The 14637-nt window shown below is 44.8% G+C and overlaps 1 protein-coding gene across 10 annotated transcripts in view; it reads right to left on the bottom strand.

Annotated features, from left to right (window-relative positions):
* Positions 1-9828: 9828 nt before the first annotated feature.
* Positions 9829-14637, bottom strand: part of LOC112984514 (melanopsin-like) — a 48191-nt gene continuing 43382 nt past the window's right edge. For 9 of the 10 annotated variants that reach the window (XM_064510489.1, XM_064510488.1, XM_064510493.1 and 6 more), the window contains one exon: positions 9829-12969. In XM_064510489.1, coding sequence (XP_064366559.1) covers positions 12583-12969 — 387 coding nt within the window. In that variant the 3' untranslated portion in view covers positions 9829-12582. The remainder of the gene's footprint in view (positions 12970-14637) is intronic. The other variant, XM_064510497.1, reaches the window with a different exon arrangement.

The following is a 14637-nucleotide window of genomic DNA, read 5'->3' as shown; positions in this document are numbered from 1 at the left end:
TTTCTTACTGGAGAGAAAAGAAAAACAATATTTTAGGAGCAATTTTAGTGAATGCAGTTTTTCCCCATTCTTCCCTCCCCTTATTTATCTTTTTCCCAAACCATCCGGTACACTTGAAACACCCATCGTTCCTTTACCTTAGCCCTACTCTGCTAAGCTACATCTTTTATGCCCAGTGCTGCTTGCATGGCAGCACAAATCATGAATAGCTCCATCAAGGTACGTGGAACCATGCCAGGAGAAGAAAGAGAAAAATCAGCCTAATTTTTTCCTTATTAATCTGCTCCATGTGTTCTCCATTTTCTTTTCCATTAGGCGGATAACCATTTTGCAGCTGTTTTTCAGGGCTGAGGGTGCAATGCTGTGTAGCACATTGCAAGGATGAAACCAGGTGACTTACTTCAGCGGCTTGAACTGCGCAAGGCCATCAGCACTGTAAGGCTGCCTCGCAATTTTCTCTCCATCAGATTTCAAGGGGATGGAGATTTTATGGACCAGGACTAAAGCTGGCCACAGAAGTTTTCTTCTGCTGCTTTTACTTTCATTCCACCTTTGTACAAAGACGGATTGCAGAAAGACCTTTCTATTTTGAAGGGATTTTTCAGCTTTGTTTATTTTTCCATCAAAGCAGAGAAGGTTAGATTTCCTATTGCATTCTTTCCTCTCTCTCGCCCCCTTCGCTTTGCTACAGGGCAGAGTCCAAGGATTCTTTCCCATTAGCTTGCTTTGTTATGCTGCAGCCTTCCAAAATTTGGCTATGTTTTTGAAAGCGTTGAAAAATAGCAAAAAGGGAAATGAAAAAAAGGCAGAACTGCCAAACCTTAGATACAATTTGCCCCATTACCTTCTGTGACGAAACACGGAAACCAAGGGGGAAAAAAATGCTTTAAAGATGTAAATCCTCCTTTTAGAAGCATTTCACGAGAGCTGAGAGACAAACAATCCATTTAAAGTGGAGCCCGAACGTTTTCGAGCACTCTCTGCTCCGCTTTCTCACAGGAAGCCGAGCTCCCTCTTTGACCTCCACTTGCTCCGTCTCGCAGCTTTAGGTAACGGACGGGATGCTGAGGCACTCTCGCAGCAGCGTTTCCATTTTTACCAGCTAAATAAGGAAAAGAAGGGGGCTCCACTAATCCCCAGGGAAACGTTGCTTCTCTTTGGGCAATACACTTGAATAATAGTTTATACCAAAAAAGATACCGCCGGAAGGAGCACAGCGCAGGACTGGCAATTGGATTGCAGTGATTTTGTGCTTGTGCTCACCTTACGTGTAGTACGCGTGGCGATCACGGGTTCTCCAGCGAGTCAGAGCACGCGAAACGGAGAAGGCAATAACAAGCACCGCTGTTAAAATGTCTGTTTTCAAAAGACTGATTGCTCTTCAATTAACACATGGCTTTTTCCTTGACAACCCGCCTTGTACCTCTTTGAACGCAACTGATGAAGAGCTGCAGTCTCTACCAGAAAAAACAGGCTCTGAAGGTGATTAATGGAAAAATGAGTACCTATTACTAATAGTCGTGTTTTCTACACCCACCTTCGACGGCGACTCCCGCTGCTATCTCATCCATTATCACCGAGCAGCGTGGTGGGTGGCCACGCATCCTGGCCGGACTGGTATTTTGTTACGGCACTGAAGAAGTAGCTCTTGATAACAGATAAAATAGGCATATTTAACACAAGGCAGAAAGGCTACTCTCCCTCCTTCACCTGCTCTTTGCCGCCTCCTCGTTACTGCCAGCACGCTTGCTATTTTTCACTCAGTAAGACTACAACCACATATTGGTAGCAGCAAAAATATCATAAGTAGCAAGCCAGCATTAGCAAGGCACATCCATTACCGCAAAGCAAAGCGTGACAACCAAGGAGTATCTTAATTAAAAGCTTAACCTGCCCATACATCTCGCAATTACAGGCCTATTATTGGCTTTCTTTATGGTAGTGATTGCTATTATACGCTCTACAAGTCGCCTTTCAAAGCCACAGCAGAAGATGGATCTCTTTCGCTACTTACAGGATTTCACCAGTTGGATGATAATTTTCCCCCCAGGTCCCCGAGCAAGCACTCGGTCAGGAGTCAGCTCTGTACCTCTTACTGCTTGCAGCAAAAGGTCTCAGCAGCAGCGGTTTTGTTGAAGAAAGTCAGCTCAGCTGTCAGTGGCAGCTCCAGCAATCAGAGGGATTTCAGTTTCACCTGGTAGCAAGCATTTGGGCCAACACCAAGCATTTCAGCATGCTGGTGTAGATAGTTAGTGTCCAGGTGAAATGAAGTACCAAGGGCTATAGGGAGACTGGAAACAGCCCTTAAAATTTGTTCTGGATCCACTAGTTGTGGCTTATAACAACCTGAATTTGAAAACCACTCCACCACTTGGGTATCTCCTATACTAATAAAAACAGTGGATAAACCCCATAGGTGCCTCTTGTACGATGTGAAAGGAGCTCAGCTGCTGATCCGTGCTGAGGGTTTTTCCTAGAAAAATAGCACCATCACCCCATAGTGCCATTTATGCCGGCATCAAGGCGGTATATGGGTCTGGAGAGAAGGGGAGCGCGGGAAACAGCGCAAACCAGAGCTCCTGTATTTTGTATGGGCGATAACGTGTATCTCATATTTCTGTATATTTGCAGGATTGCTCACTTGCCACATCTTATCTTGCTCACACTGAAAAATCCCCATTAAAAATTTAATTGGCTTTTGCTGGACTATTCCTTGTATGGAATAAAAAGAGGAATAAAAATAATGATGATAAAAAAACGACCTCAGTCAAGGCTATTTCAAGCCCTTGCTCTGCAGGAGGGCCGGTCCCAGCCCCAGTTTACAAGGGGGAGAAGGCACTGGGGCACTGGTGCTGACTGGGGACACCTGCGCGTGGCAGGGCTGCAGCAGGAGCACCTGGAAAAAGGCTCCAGGGCTGAAACCAACGGCTTTACTCAAGCGACTCTCCTGCGTATCGGCATTTTCATTGTGCCTCCCTTTAGTCTGCATTTAGCTCTTCCCCTTACACCGACTGATGTGTTCAGTACCACTTTTCCAAGTTTCGGCTCTTACTAGTAAAATTTGCTCCTTTGGTCACTTCACAGTCTATAGATTTCATGCTGTAAACTGCCAAAACCTCCGCCTTTCCTCCAGAAACGGTGCACCTCCAAACTCAACGTTATACCACAGCTTTTAGTTCCCTCGCATATTCCCCTTAAAAATGCGGCTTCGGAGGGCAACGATCCCTGCTGCTTTTCCTCGGGAGCCCGCTTTGCCAGAGACTTTCTCATTATGTCACTCAGATTCAATTTCACTTTCCTTTGGATTAAATATTGCTGCAGATACCTAATACTTTCACTCCAGCATATAAAAATAGAGAGACCTTTCATCTACTTCCCCGCCTCCCCATCGAGAGCGTTTCTGGTTCCTCACCAAACCACCGCGACCCAGTCGCTTGCCGTCGGGCAGCGGGGGTTTGGCCCTCCGCCGTCCCCCCCGGCGCCCGGGGCTGGAGGTGGCCTGGGCATCACCCGAGAGCACCCATGGGCCACAGGGCAGTCCCGGGCGCTGCAAACCGCCGCCTCATTTTTAACATGCTCCTCTGAGTGCTTTAGTGTGGAATGTATAGTTTATATATGGTTTTTTTAATAAGAATAAAAGGCTCTGCTTTTCAAAGGGTATCACCACTTTAAATTGCATTAACAGACATGGCCTTTCCCTGGATAAGGTCAGTAACCTACAACTTCCTTCGCCCTCTAGCTATAAGCTGGTCTGCCTGCTTCCAGTGCTCTCCTCTCTTGCTGCTCTTGGAACCCCAAAAATGCATTTTTCCTGGGGAAAACTACATGACATAGATTAGAGACATCCATGAAGAATTACACAGAGAGAGGGGCTCAGTGGGACGTAGCCAGGGTTTCAGGCGTGATAGCACATCCTTCAAACCAGTCATAAAGAACTTTTTTTTTAAAAAAAAAAAAAACCTCACCCCATCCAGGCTTACTCCTGAAATGGAGGGAGATCCCCCAAATAACAAAGCCAACAACAACAAATCCTGGGCCTGCAGCATTAAAGCAGCCAGGACATCTCAGACAAAGAAGCTGAAATTAGTCACCAAAAGCTTTTTTTTTTGAAGTTTATCTTCCTTGTAAGATACCGAACCTTGCGAGAAGCGGTTTTGGATTCAGCCTCTCCACCTGCTAAGCATATGCTGGAAAGGGGAAGGGGGGGATAGGAAATTTGGCTGCTCCGAACGCAGTTCAAAGGTGGTGGCGGCAACGACAGTCATGCCAGTCTATTTAAAAGCAAACCACCCTGTCCAGCACTTAATGACTCTCTTTCTCACTCCACCCCTTGGCTTGCTGGGTTACAACGAGTCTGGCAATATTAATATACCCCGCTGTAAACACTAATCAGGGAAGAGGAGCGTACGCAGAAGAGACGCTCATTAAATAGACTATTACTTCATGTAACGAATTCCAGGAAAACATCTGTTATTTTGATTACTGGCATTAAGAGTGGGAACTGCCAGTCCAGCACTTGAGATAAGGAAGAGGCCAGATAGACTCATACAGCAAATCTTAGTCTGACTTCTTATGTAATTATCGGCTCCCCATCACCAGGAGGTCTGGATGTCTCAAGCAGCTAAAAATAGGGCAGCCTCGCTCATGCTTTCTTTCCAGGCTGTGGGAGAAGTGACTTGAGTCATCTGCTCGTGTCTGGGTGAGCAGCGGTAGCGAAGGGAAAAAATGACCCCACCCGTGGGAGCGACAGGGCTCTCCCCGGAGCTGCGATAGTCACGACGACGGAGGAGACGCTTTCCCCCAGCTCTGAGTGTGGCCTGAGCGGTGCGGAGGCTGCCACGGGAGAGCGGGCGCGGCGCGGCGCGGCTCTCCTGAACGGGGGCCCTGGAAACCCTGCCCTTAGAAATGCCATTTTAATTTCTATTTTGCCGTTTAATTTTTATTTTAGGAGGCATGCTCGTTTAAGGAGAGAAGATAAACACTGGGCCAAGACCTGCTGCTTCAGCGAGCCCCATGCACGCATTTCTGCGACAACCTCGGCGGTGTGCTTGAATCCATTGCTTAAATCCGCTATGCTGTAGAGGAAATATGCAGATATTTAGATCCCAACTGAGATGTCACTCATATCACATATTTAGATCCCAGTATCACTCCTGGTGCGCAGGCTGTTTGGACCTAGTGCTCCGCTTTGTGTTTTTAATGGAATACCTACAGCCGAAGCCCAGGTATTTTGGCGATTTTGTGCACACGCTGTAGGCAGCGGGGACGAACGGGCTGCTGTCAAGGCTTGGACTGAGGAGCACTAGGATGGAAAACCTCTGCTCTTTGCCCTTGCCCTTGCTGTATGGCGGTGGGGCAGGGGGGAAATCGCCCCCCCGGGAGGAGCAAAGCAACTCTGCGACTCAGCCGGGTTAGGCGGCAGCTTTGCCGCGCTGCTGGGGTCACGTGGATAGAGTGGGACCCTTCGGCGTGGAAAAGGCGCGATCAGTGGCGATACGATGGAAGGCGATGAACTGGCAATACGACACCGCAGGTACCGGCTAGGGAAAGATTATTCCCTCTTTCTCCCCCGGCCACTGTTGGAGACAGGATATTAAGGTTAAGGGACTCTTGGTCTGAGTCTGTGTGATTGTTTTCGTTTTTATGTGAAACACTCTTGTTCCTGTCTCTTCAGGAGGGAGAGCGAAACTGGAAAGAAGGTCCCCGAAGACCTTCTGGAAAAAAAAAAAAAAAAAGAAAAGAAAACAACCCATATAAAAAGAATTCACTGTGGTAGTCCACTGCTTTTTAGCCAGTTTCATGATTATTTTAGAGTCGGGCTTTTCTGGATGTTTACAATTACCCATCCCAAACCCAGCTGCGCCCGCTGGGGGCCGGGATGGAGGCGGTGGGGGCCTGAGCTGCAGGAGCACACCTGCGGCATGGGGACTTCTCTGCTCCCTGCCCTCCTCATTGACAAGTCCAGCGATTCCCACCTACAGACTGCTTTCCTCCCTCTTTTTTTCCTCAGCTATTAAAACTGCTAATTTCACTCTAGCCTGTGGTATCAGAGGTTTTGGTATTTTAATAAAGATGATATTTCCACAGCACATAACAGCTTTTTCTGAAAGAGAGGCATGTGAAAAAGCGAGGTTCAAGCAGGCGCGCTATGGGATGCAAGAGTGCCCTCCAAATTTTCCAGTTTGAGCCCCTCTTGCACCAGTTTGGAAATACCACTATGGCTGAAACGGAAGCAAAGCCATGGGAGTTTCTCCGCTGGAAATCTTAGTTGCTAATTCTATCCGGACAGGAACAACTTCACTCAAAAGAAAACGTCACAGCGCATCAGCAACAGCCGAGCGTGGCATGACAACCGACTGCGAACGACTGTCTGCCAGACACCTTCAGCAGCACTCAGAAGCTGTTCCAGGAAAAATCATTGTGCGGGGAAAATAAATCCAGACCAGCACAAAAACAAAGGCTTTCTGAGGAAACAGCCCATGCCAGCAGGGACGCGTGCCAGTGCACCCTCAAAAAAATCCCCCAAACCAACCAGCCACTCCCAAAACAGACAAGATCCTGAAACCACAACCCACAGACCACTGCTTTTCCCTTGCCCACTTGCCTTGGCCTGACAGGGGTTTCGGCACTTCTTGCTGGACTCCCCAGTTCTGCAGAACGAGGTCCGAAGCTACGCTGCAGTTGCAGACGTCACGTGGGCCAGGAGCAGAAGGCCAGCTCCGCTCAGGTCTCAGCCTAGAAAGCAGGAGGAGAGGCTTGCAGGCAGAGGATGGCTCAGCCATCTTTCTCTTTCCCCTCAACACATCCGAAGCAGTTACTTGCCTCTTTTTTTTTTTTTTAAAGTCACCCACAGAGAATCAAGCCCACCAAAATCTATTTAAAACTATCAGCAAATTACTGATCTCAAAAATTTGTTAGTATCAGGGTTTGTTTCCGTGGGTTTTTTTTTTTTTTTTTGATTTACGTCGTTTTTACTGTTCCATCAAACTAGACACTGCCTGAGTCTGATAGCTGTGGATCCAGCTGCTACAGCCGGCTGGACGTCACCTCTCACCTGGGGCTCAAGCTCAGTATAAAAACCAGTTGTTTGTCCCTTTGCTATTCACGTGTCCCAGGTTCATAAAACCACTCACGACCCCATCTAATTTTCAGAACACGCTAATTCACAGTTTATGCTAACTTACTCCTGTGCCAAAATCGACACTTCACTTGAATAGCTCTTTTCCCTCTCAGACACGTTTAAAGATAGCAGTCGTATCCCCCTCAGGCATCTTCTGCTGGGTTTAACAAGCCAAAGTAAGTTTGCTCTCATAAGGAAACATTTTGATCCCCCTTTCCCCTGCATACTCAGGTTTGAATTCTTTCATCTCGACTATAAATGATGAGAACCGCGCGCAGTAATCCAGATGTCACGGCGTCACCTCTAACGAATGACAGTGCTCCTTTCCTGCGTCTGCTGGGAACTCCTCTCCCGAGGCATGCCTTTTCCTGCCGGCGTCCAGCTGATTAATATACTCGGTTGTTTTCCCCCATCATTTCCAGTTGACGGGCTGCTGGTGTTTACAACTTCCACACGCAGAAGTAACCCGACAGAGTTGAACTCAGGGACCACCAGCAGCTTTGTCACGTCCGGCGTGTTGTCGCGAGGCCTGGCTGTCCAGGCTCCACATTTTATCTCTTTTGTTTATAAAGATGGAGTTGGCCGTTTTGCCTGCAGTTCTGGTTGCTCAATAATTTCCATCATAAGCTCCTGTTTTCATTTGTTTTAGATTGACCAAACTCAAACTGTTCAGTCTCACATTTTCCACACTTCTAGTCTGCCTTGGGCTGGATTTTTTCTCCGTTTCAGGAAATGGGGATCATTTGTTTTCCAAGAGCAAACCCATGGAAAATTAGTTGTCAACGTTAAACACATCCATCTGTTCCTTTGAGGAGTCCTACCACCTGCCTACAGTGGAAAGGAACCTGAAATCTGGCAAGGAGAAACTCCAGGAAAGCATCTTCTGCTGTCCCCAGAAATATCTACCCACGCTTAGCTCAGTACGCATTTTTAACAACTCCCATTTTTGTATGCATCCGCCAGCACAGGTCTGTGAACGCTCCAGAGGGGCCAGGCAGGCTCCCAGGTGCGGAGGAAAAGGGCTGGGACCCGTCACCCTCGGGATGATGCACCAGCGGTAGCGGTAGCAGCTACGGCACCTCTCTTCTTGTGTTACTGGTCGTGTCTGTGGGTCATTCAGTCCAGCCAAAGGGGCTGAGGACTGACAAGCCTCTTCTGAAGCTTCGCTTTAAGTGGAAGAACACATCTGACTTTTTAAATAAAAATATTAACGCTGGCACACAACCACACAGAGAATAAAAATGTTTCAGATTAAAAAAAAAATCCACGTATTGTAATAAGACTCTTTCCCTCAAAGAAATTTGCTCTCAGAACATTTTTCCATGACCTACTGGCACCGGTTTCTGTCATACGAGATATATCCCCATGCTGGCACTGGGCGGAATTAGTAACACATCCATGTTATAAAACGAATGAAAAATTGTGACTTACCTCCGAATCCTTAGTAAGCAGTAATATACGTTAATACTCGGGTAAATGTGACAGGGACAACTTAAGTATCCCAGCACCAAACTCTCTGCTTATATTCTTGTTCACCCGACCAGGGCAGCCAGAACGTGAGTACACAGACCGAGGCTACGAACGAAGTGAAAAACACAAAATAATCACCAGCTCTTTTTTGAGACGACCCAGGAGGACCCCCCTTGTCCCACCTCAGGAGTTTACCTGCTACATGCACTTGCCGAACCGAAGCACCGTGGTCAACTTTGATTTATTCCTACACAAAAAAAAAAAGTCCGTATTTAAAATGTTGCCCAATGCACACCTAAGCCTCCACCTCCCCCTAGTTTGCCTGGGTTTCCCGTACTCGTGAAAGAACGATATGAAAACCAGAATGGCTCACCTGCACCGGGAATCAGCAGAGACCACATGTATTGAAAAAAAAGGGGGGGGGGGAGAGTAAATAAATCAAAAAAGAGGGTATCCACCCACTAATGTCTTTCAGTTTTATGCACCACATGTAACCTTGGAACATAAACTTTTTTCAGACGGTAGCACTGAAGACTTCTCTGGTCCAGCGGTGCCTCCCGAAAGCATGGAGATGGATGCATCCTTGGGAACTGAATGCGTTTTTGGATCTCTCCAGACAGGAATAAAGTGATACAGTTCCTGCTTCCTGCCAACCCAAGGCAATAAATACATCAAGATTCAAATAAGTATTTTTTTCTTATCCAAAACCTTTATTTAACCATAGATTTTAACTATAAAAAATTAAATTCTTTGTCCACTGATTCATAGTAAAACAAAAGGTTTACACTTGTGGCCTAAACTTTCAGTCAGGAAAACTGGACCATATCCTATAATTGTTTTATACAAAGATTTAGCAGAAACAAACAATCGCTGGCTAATTATCCCTCAGATTTAGGACAAAGATCAAAGACTGCTGTCAGTTCTAACATACTGACTTGACCAATTTTCTCAGATTTGTTTGCCTGACTTCTGACATCCCATTGTAGTCATCTTGTTTCGAAGACGTGGAGCAACTTCAGCTTTTCCCAAGTCGGTGAGCACTCAGTTATGCAAGTGCCCGGCTGCATGCAAGTAGTCTAATTAACTTGAAAGGAGCTGCTCAGGCAAACAGTTGTACATACAGCTTTCCTAGTCACCGGGTCAGAACACAGGTGTCAAAAGCTTTCACCTAACTTTGATGCTCCCCTTTCTAGCTACAGAAATCAACCATTGAAGAAGAAAAACAAACAATGGGTAGCTTGATTTTATTCCTAAGGATTTTTTATTCCATTCGAGTGAACCAATACATGTTTCTGTGAAACGGGAAGCAGCAGTTAATATTGTACATTTTTGTGTGACATCTAGTCTAACATGGCAACAGAGAAGTGCACAAAGTTCTTCCATATTGCAGTAGGCTATTTAAGACAGATTTACCCACAATCAGTATTTTTGCAAAATTACACAGTGATGGTAATAAATCTGGTATTTCATAACACTTGTTTTTTGTTTTTTTTTTTCCTCTCCTGCTATCTCATTTGGCATTCTAGCCTACATCATTTAAAGCATATAGTAAACAGCTTGATGCTGGCTTCAGATGAAATAGTAATAGTAATGCTAGTATTACTAGTAATATTAGTATTAGTAATACTAATAGTATTTGACATAAAAATGAAGCAGTTCTTTGTGCATACCTCAAGCCCACTAGTTTTCTGAGACACATTACTAGCACCAGCACATGTGCAAGAAAGGACTGTGAAGTCACCTTGTAGGCTAAAAAGCAGAAGGGAAAACTGTCTGGATACAGAGGAATTTCTTCACTGTTTCTTTAGGTCTCACTCTCTTCATCCTGATGGAAACTACTGCAATATCCTGCCTACAGTCATATCAGTACAAGTCTGTGGACGACTCAGTGCAAAGTCTGCTCCAGGGTATGTTTTTGCGTCTTGAAACACTGAACACATTTGTTATTGTTATTTAGAGGAATTACAACAGTAAGAGTCAGGTACAGGGGTTGGAAGGCTTATGAGAATGCTTGCTTCCCAACATTTGGCTAGGGAAGAGAGGAGCTCCACTAACACAGGATATTAAATACAAGCAGAAGTAAGCTCACTGACTGCACAGCTGACATGGAAAAAAAACCCAACCACCAGAGTGGACAGGTTCAGCAGAATCAGATTTGGCAGAACATTAGATTTAGCCCAGCATCAAACCTCCTCCTTTTTCCATGACTTCTGTATTTAATTAGCATTGGATAACCCATTTATGACCACGCACTGGAGGAAAGCCTGGCACGCAGGAGCCCTTGGCGACTCCTGGATAGCATTAGCATTGCAATAGACAGCCTGATGGTTAAGAATACGGCTCTTTTTCAGCAGCCACCGCTGTAACTCCCCAGAGCTTTGCTTGCCCAAGGACAGCACCACCTACGCCAGAAGCAAGTCTCAGTCCTCACGGAGATTAGTCCTACTGACGCTGCACAGAGCCGCAGGGTCGGCGAGTTTGGGCGCCTTCCAGCCCCTCCTGCATTGCTTTGGTTTTAGTTTGTTCTTTGGTCGTGTTTCAACCCTGTCTGCTGTCTATTCAGTTGCAAACAAGATTTCTATCATCTTTTTTGTCATGAAAAAAAAAAGCTTCTATGATTTCCATCTGGTTTTTGCATGAGGATAATAAAAAAAGAGAAATTACTTCTTCAGATCAGCCAACGTGTACAGAAAATTTTGAAGTGCTCTCGGTGCTCTCTGTGCAATGCAATCTATGATACAGTAACTGCAATAAAATGAAAATACGAACATAAACTCATAAGTCCAGGTGCTTGTTGGATGTCTGAATGCTACGAGACTCACTGGACCAAATATTCGCACTATTACAGCCAGAGATGGAGGTAAACTCCTGGTTTCTACTAAGTTATATTGATATTACTTGGAGAAGAATATAGTTCAATTTGCTGTCTACATTTGCAGGTCAGAGATTGAGAGGGAGGGCATGGAAGATATGCTTTAAAAAGAGGAAATGAGTAAAGAAAGAACAAACGCAATCAGGAATAAAATGCTCAGAGGGTATTGTGAACCTGAGGCATAAGTGAAGGGAAGCACAAATAAACAAGCACAATCACTAACCACAAACAACAATCCTGAAGCTGCTGTGTAGCCACAGTACCACGGAGCTTTTTCTCCAAAATGACGTTTTACAGTGGCCCTTAGGAGAAGACATCCACCTGGGGTACTTCAGAAGAGGAGAGGAGAAGAATCTCCCTTGAAGAACCAAGTGATATATAGCAGTCCAGGCTTTACGTCTACCAATAAACTGTCAAGCCAGCTGTGAAAGTTCACTCTTTTAATCACATTAGGACCCATATATATTTAATCAGCTCTGTAAATCTGAAGGTGCTCTAAATGCTTCTACAGCTAGCATTGTATACAGCACCTTGCGTTTTGACGTTCAGGTGGTTGTACTAACACTGAGGTAAAATCCAAACTTCTACCACTAAACTGTGTAAGTAAGCAGCTGCACGACCAGTCTGTCTATTTAAATTTAGCAAGCTGCTTATTAAAAAAAAATCTGAAAAAAATTTGATTAAGAGATAGTTCTGATTTTCTCGCTGTTTGGACTACTGTTGGGCCCAGCAGAAGCTGTGGTCCTGTCCACTCCCCGTGCTTCCTGTCACTGCCCAGAAGAAAGCTGCCAAAACACGAATGCTGTTCCTTATAGGTAGCAGAAGTATTCAGCTGCTAGTGCTCTCTTTCATTTATTTTTCCTTCCACTGGCATTGACACGCGTGGCTATAGATGCCAGGGTGCTGCCCTGGCATCTGCTCGTTTCCTGCAGCGCAAGCTGGAAGCCTCTTCCCATGCCCAGACCCGTCTGGACAAAGGCAAATCTGAAGGCTGCCTAGTGACTGCCATATAAACATACAAAAAGTCTGATGATCTAACCTACAAGGCTGCAGCTATTTGGTATAATTAAGCAGAGAAGACGCCAAGAAAATAATTACTGGAAAGTTTTCTTTCCACATATTATGATAGAAACTTCTCAACCGCTTCGAGGAACTCTGTGGAAGAGCTCAGTCCTTCTAAGTCCAGCAGATTGCTCTTTTTGTCATTGAAGTGGAATAATTCAGGCTCTTCCTCTTCATTTTCCAGTTCCTCTTGAAACAGGTTGGTCTCAGAGGTAGGAATGATAATGATGCGAGGGACGGTATTGCTAACGATAGAGTCCAGGCCTCCATTAATTTGAGTTTCCGTTTGTGAAGCACCTGCATCTCCTCCTTTGGCGATACTGCTGGTATTCAAACCAACGGGCAGAGAAGCTGCTTTTAGGGAACTGGCCACGAGCGTTTCAGGGGGGCTGCGTAGCACTGATCGCCCCACCACCTTCTCCAAACAGCTGGAGGAAAGCGAAACCTGGAGCAGAGACATAAGCTTTAGCATGCTCATCCAGCATACGGCTTTGGAAACTAGTTTTTGAAATATACAGCACCACGAGTTGCTATATAAGCCACCAGTTAGATTTTCTAATGACTTGAAGCACTGACCAGAAAGAAGGAAAATGAACACATGTTAACAACTGCAGCTTGGAAAGCAGAAAGTTAAATGAACGGGGTGGAAGAGGGGCTGGACAGGACAAAACCCCCAAATATGCTCAGTTATAATCAGCAGAGATTAAAAGAAAAAAAGCTTATTCTTGTATCTGACTCATTTTATGTTTTAAAAACCATTTTTTGTTTTTTAATACATCTCAATATATTGGATAATCATGCTGTTTTTTCTCTCTCAATGAAAAGATCTCAGATAAGACTCTAGCACACTGCATACTTCATTTTCTCAAAGTTTCATCATCTTTACAACTTCAGTATGGATCTCTGTCATGGTGCCCCGATTTGCCTCCTGGTACTGCCTCAGGCTAGACAGTGGCTTTGTATTCATATGTAGGACAGTACTTCCACCAACAAAGCAGGGAAAAACAGTGACCGTGATTTTGCTTTGCCATCGTTTTCCATCTACCTGTTTTGAAAGAACTTTAATGCCAATTTTAGTTTACCTCCAGACTGAAAAAGATGCAAATGCCATCAAATGCCTCTAAGTAGCAGCAATTCCTAGCTGCAGACTTGCATAGAAACAGGAAAGCAGTCCGGCGTAAGGAAACTAATATTTCTGAAGCATCATAAACATGCTGATGGAAGGACAGGTAAGCATATAAGTGAAAAAGACAAATACTTATAAACTCTTTGAAAAACCTTATTAGAGATCTCCTTTCTAGCACATAACTTGAACCAAGAATGTGCAGTTTTCAAATCTGGTCCTGATGGCTACTTCCCTGTGATTTTTTCATGTGCCATAACTCCTCTTCAAAGTGTGGGAAAAAAGCATCATCTACATCCATAAAAAAACCTTTCGAAGTTTTACCTAATACTTAAATATACCGGCAGCTGAAAGCACAAGTGATTAACTTTGGCTTTCTTTAGAAAATGACAATTATGGTCATAAAATCACTGCAACGCAAGATATATAGAGAAGTTAGAGGTCCACTCCTCCCTGGGGAGAATCAATGTTAAAAGTAAAATGCAGCATTTACTTCATTACTTTGTATTTTTCAGTGAAGCCTAACAGAGTAAGACTAAACTGTACTGAGATTCTTAAAAAACATCTTCCAGAGTTATAGTCGTATTTGTCTCTGTTAATATAGTAGTAAAATATATGAATTAGCTACACTGAGTCTCTCCAGAGCTTGAGGTAACACTTTTGTAAAATTTTTCATCCTCCGCAGATGTTTCTATTGCAGCTATAAACCATATTAATTCAGCTCTAGGCTCCTTGAAGTATTCAAGTATACAATTCCCATTAACTTAAGGGGATTTGGTGCTGAAGCATCTTTTCAAAACACTAGACCGCAGTTGGCAGCACTTCCCAGTCCAGCATGAGCCCCTCGGCCTGTGTCTCCTTCTACTCACTGGCTTGTGATATTGCCTTCGCACTGACAAACTGCACCGTTCCTTAACTCAGGGGAGGCACATTTTTTCTAGATTTAGAGGTCACAGTTTCAGTCTTGGCAATTAGTTTGGCATGACACAC

Source organism: Dromaius novaehollandiae, chromosome 4 (genome assembly GCF_036370855.1).
Source record: "Dromaius novaehollandiae isolate bDroNov1 chromosome 4, bDroNov1.hap1, whole genome shotgun sequence".
Taxonomy (NCBI): Eukaryota; Metazoa; Chordata; class Aves; order Casuariiformes; family Dromaiidae; genus Dromaius; species Dromaius novaehollandiae.
The sequence above is the reverse complement of the archived record's forward strand: the minus strand, read 5'-3'. Positions and strand labels throughout refer to the sequence as shown.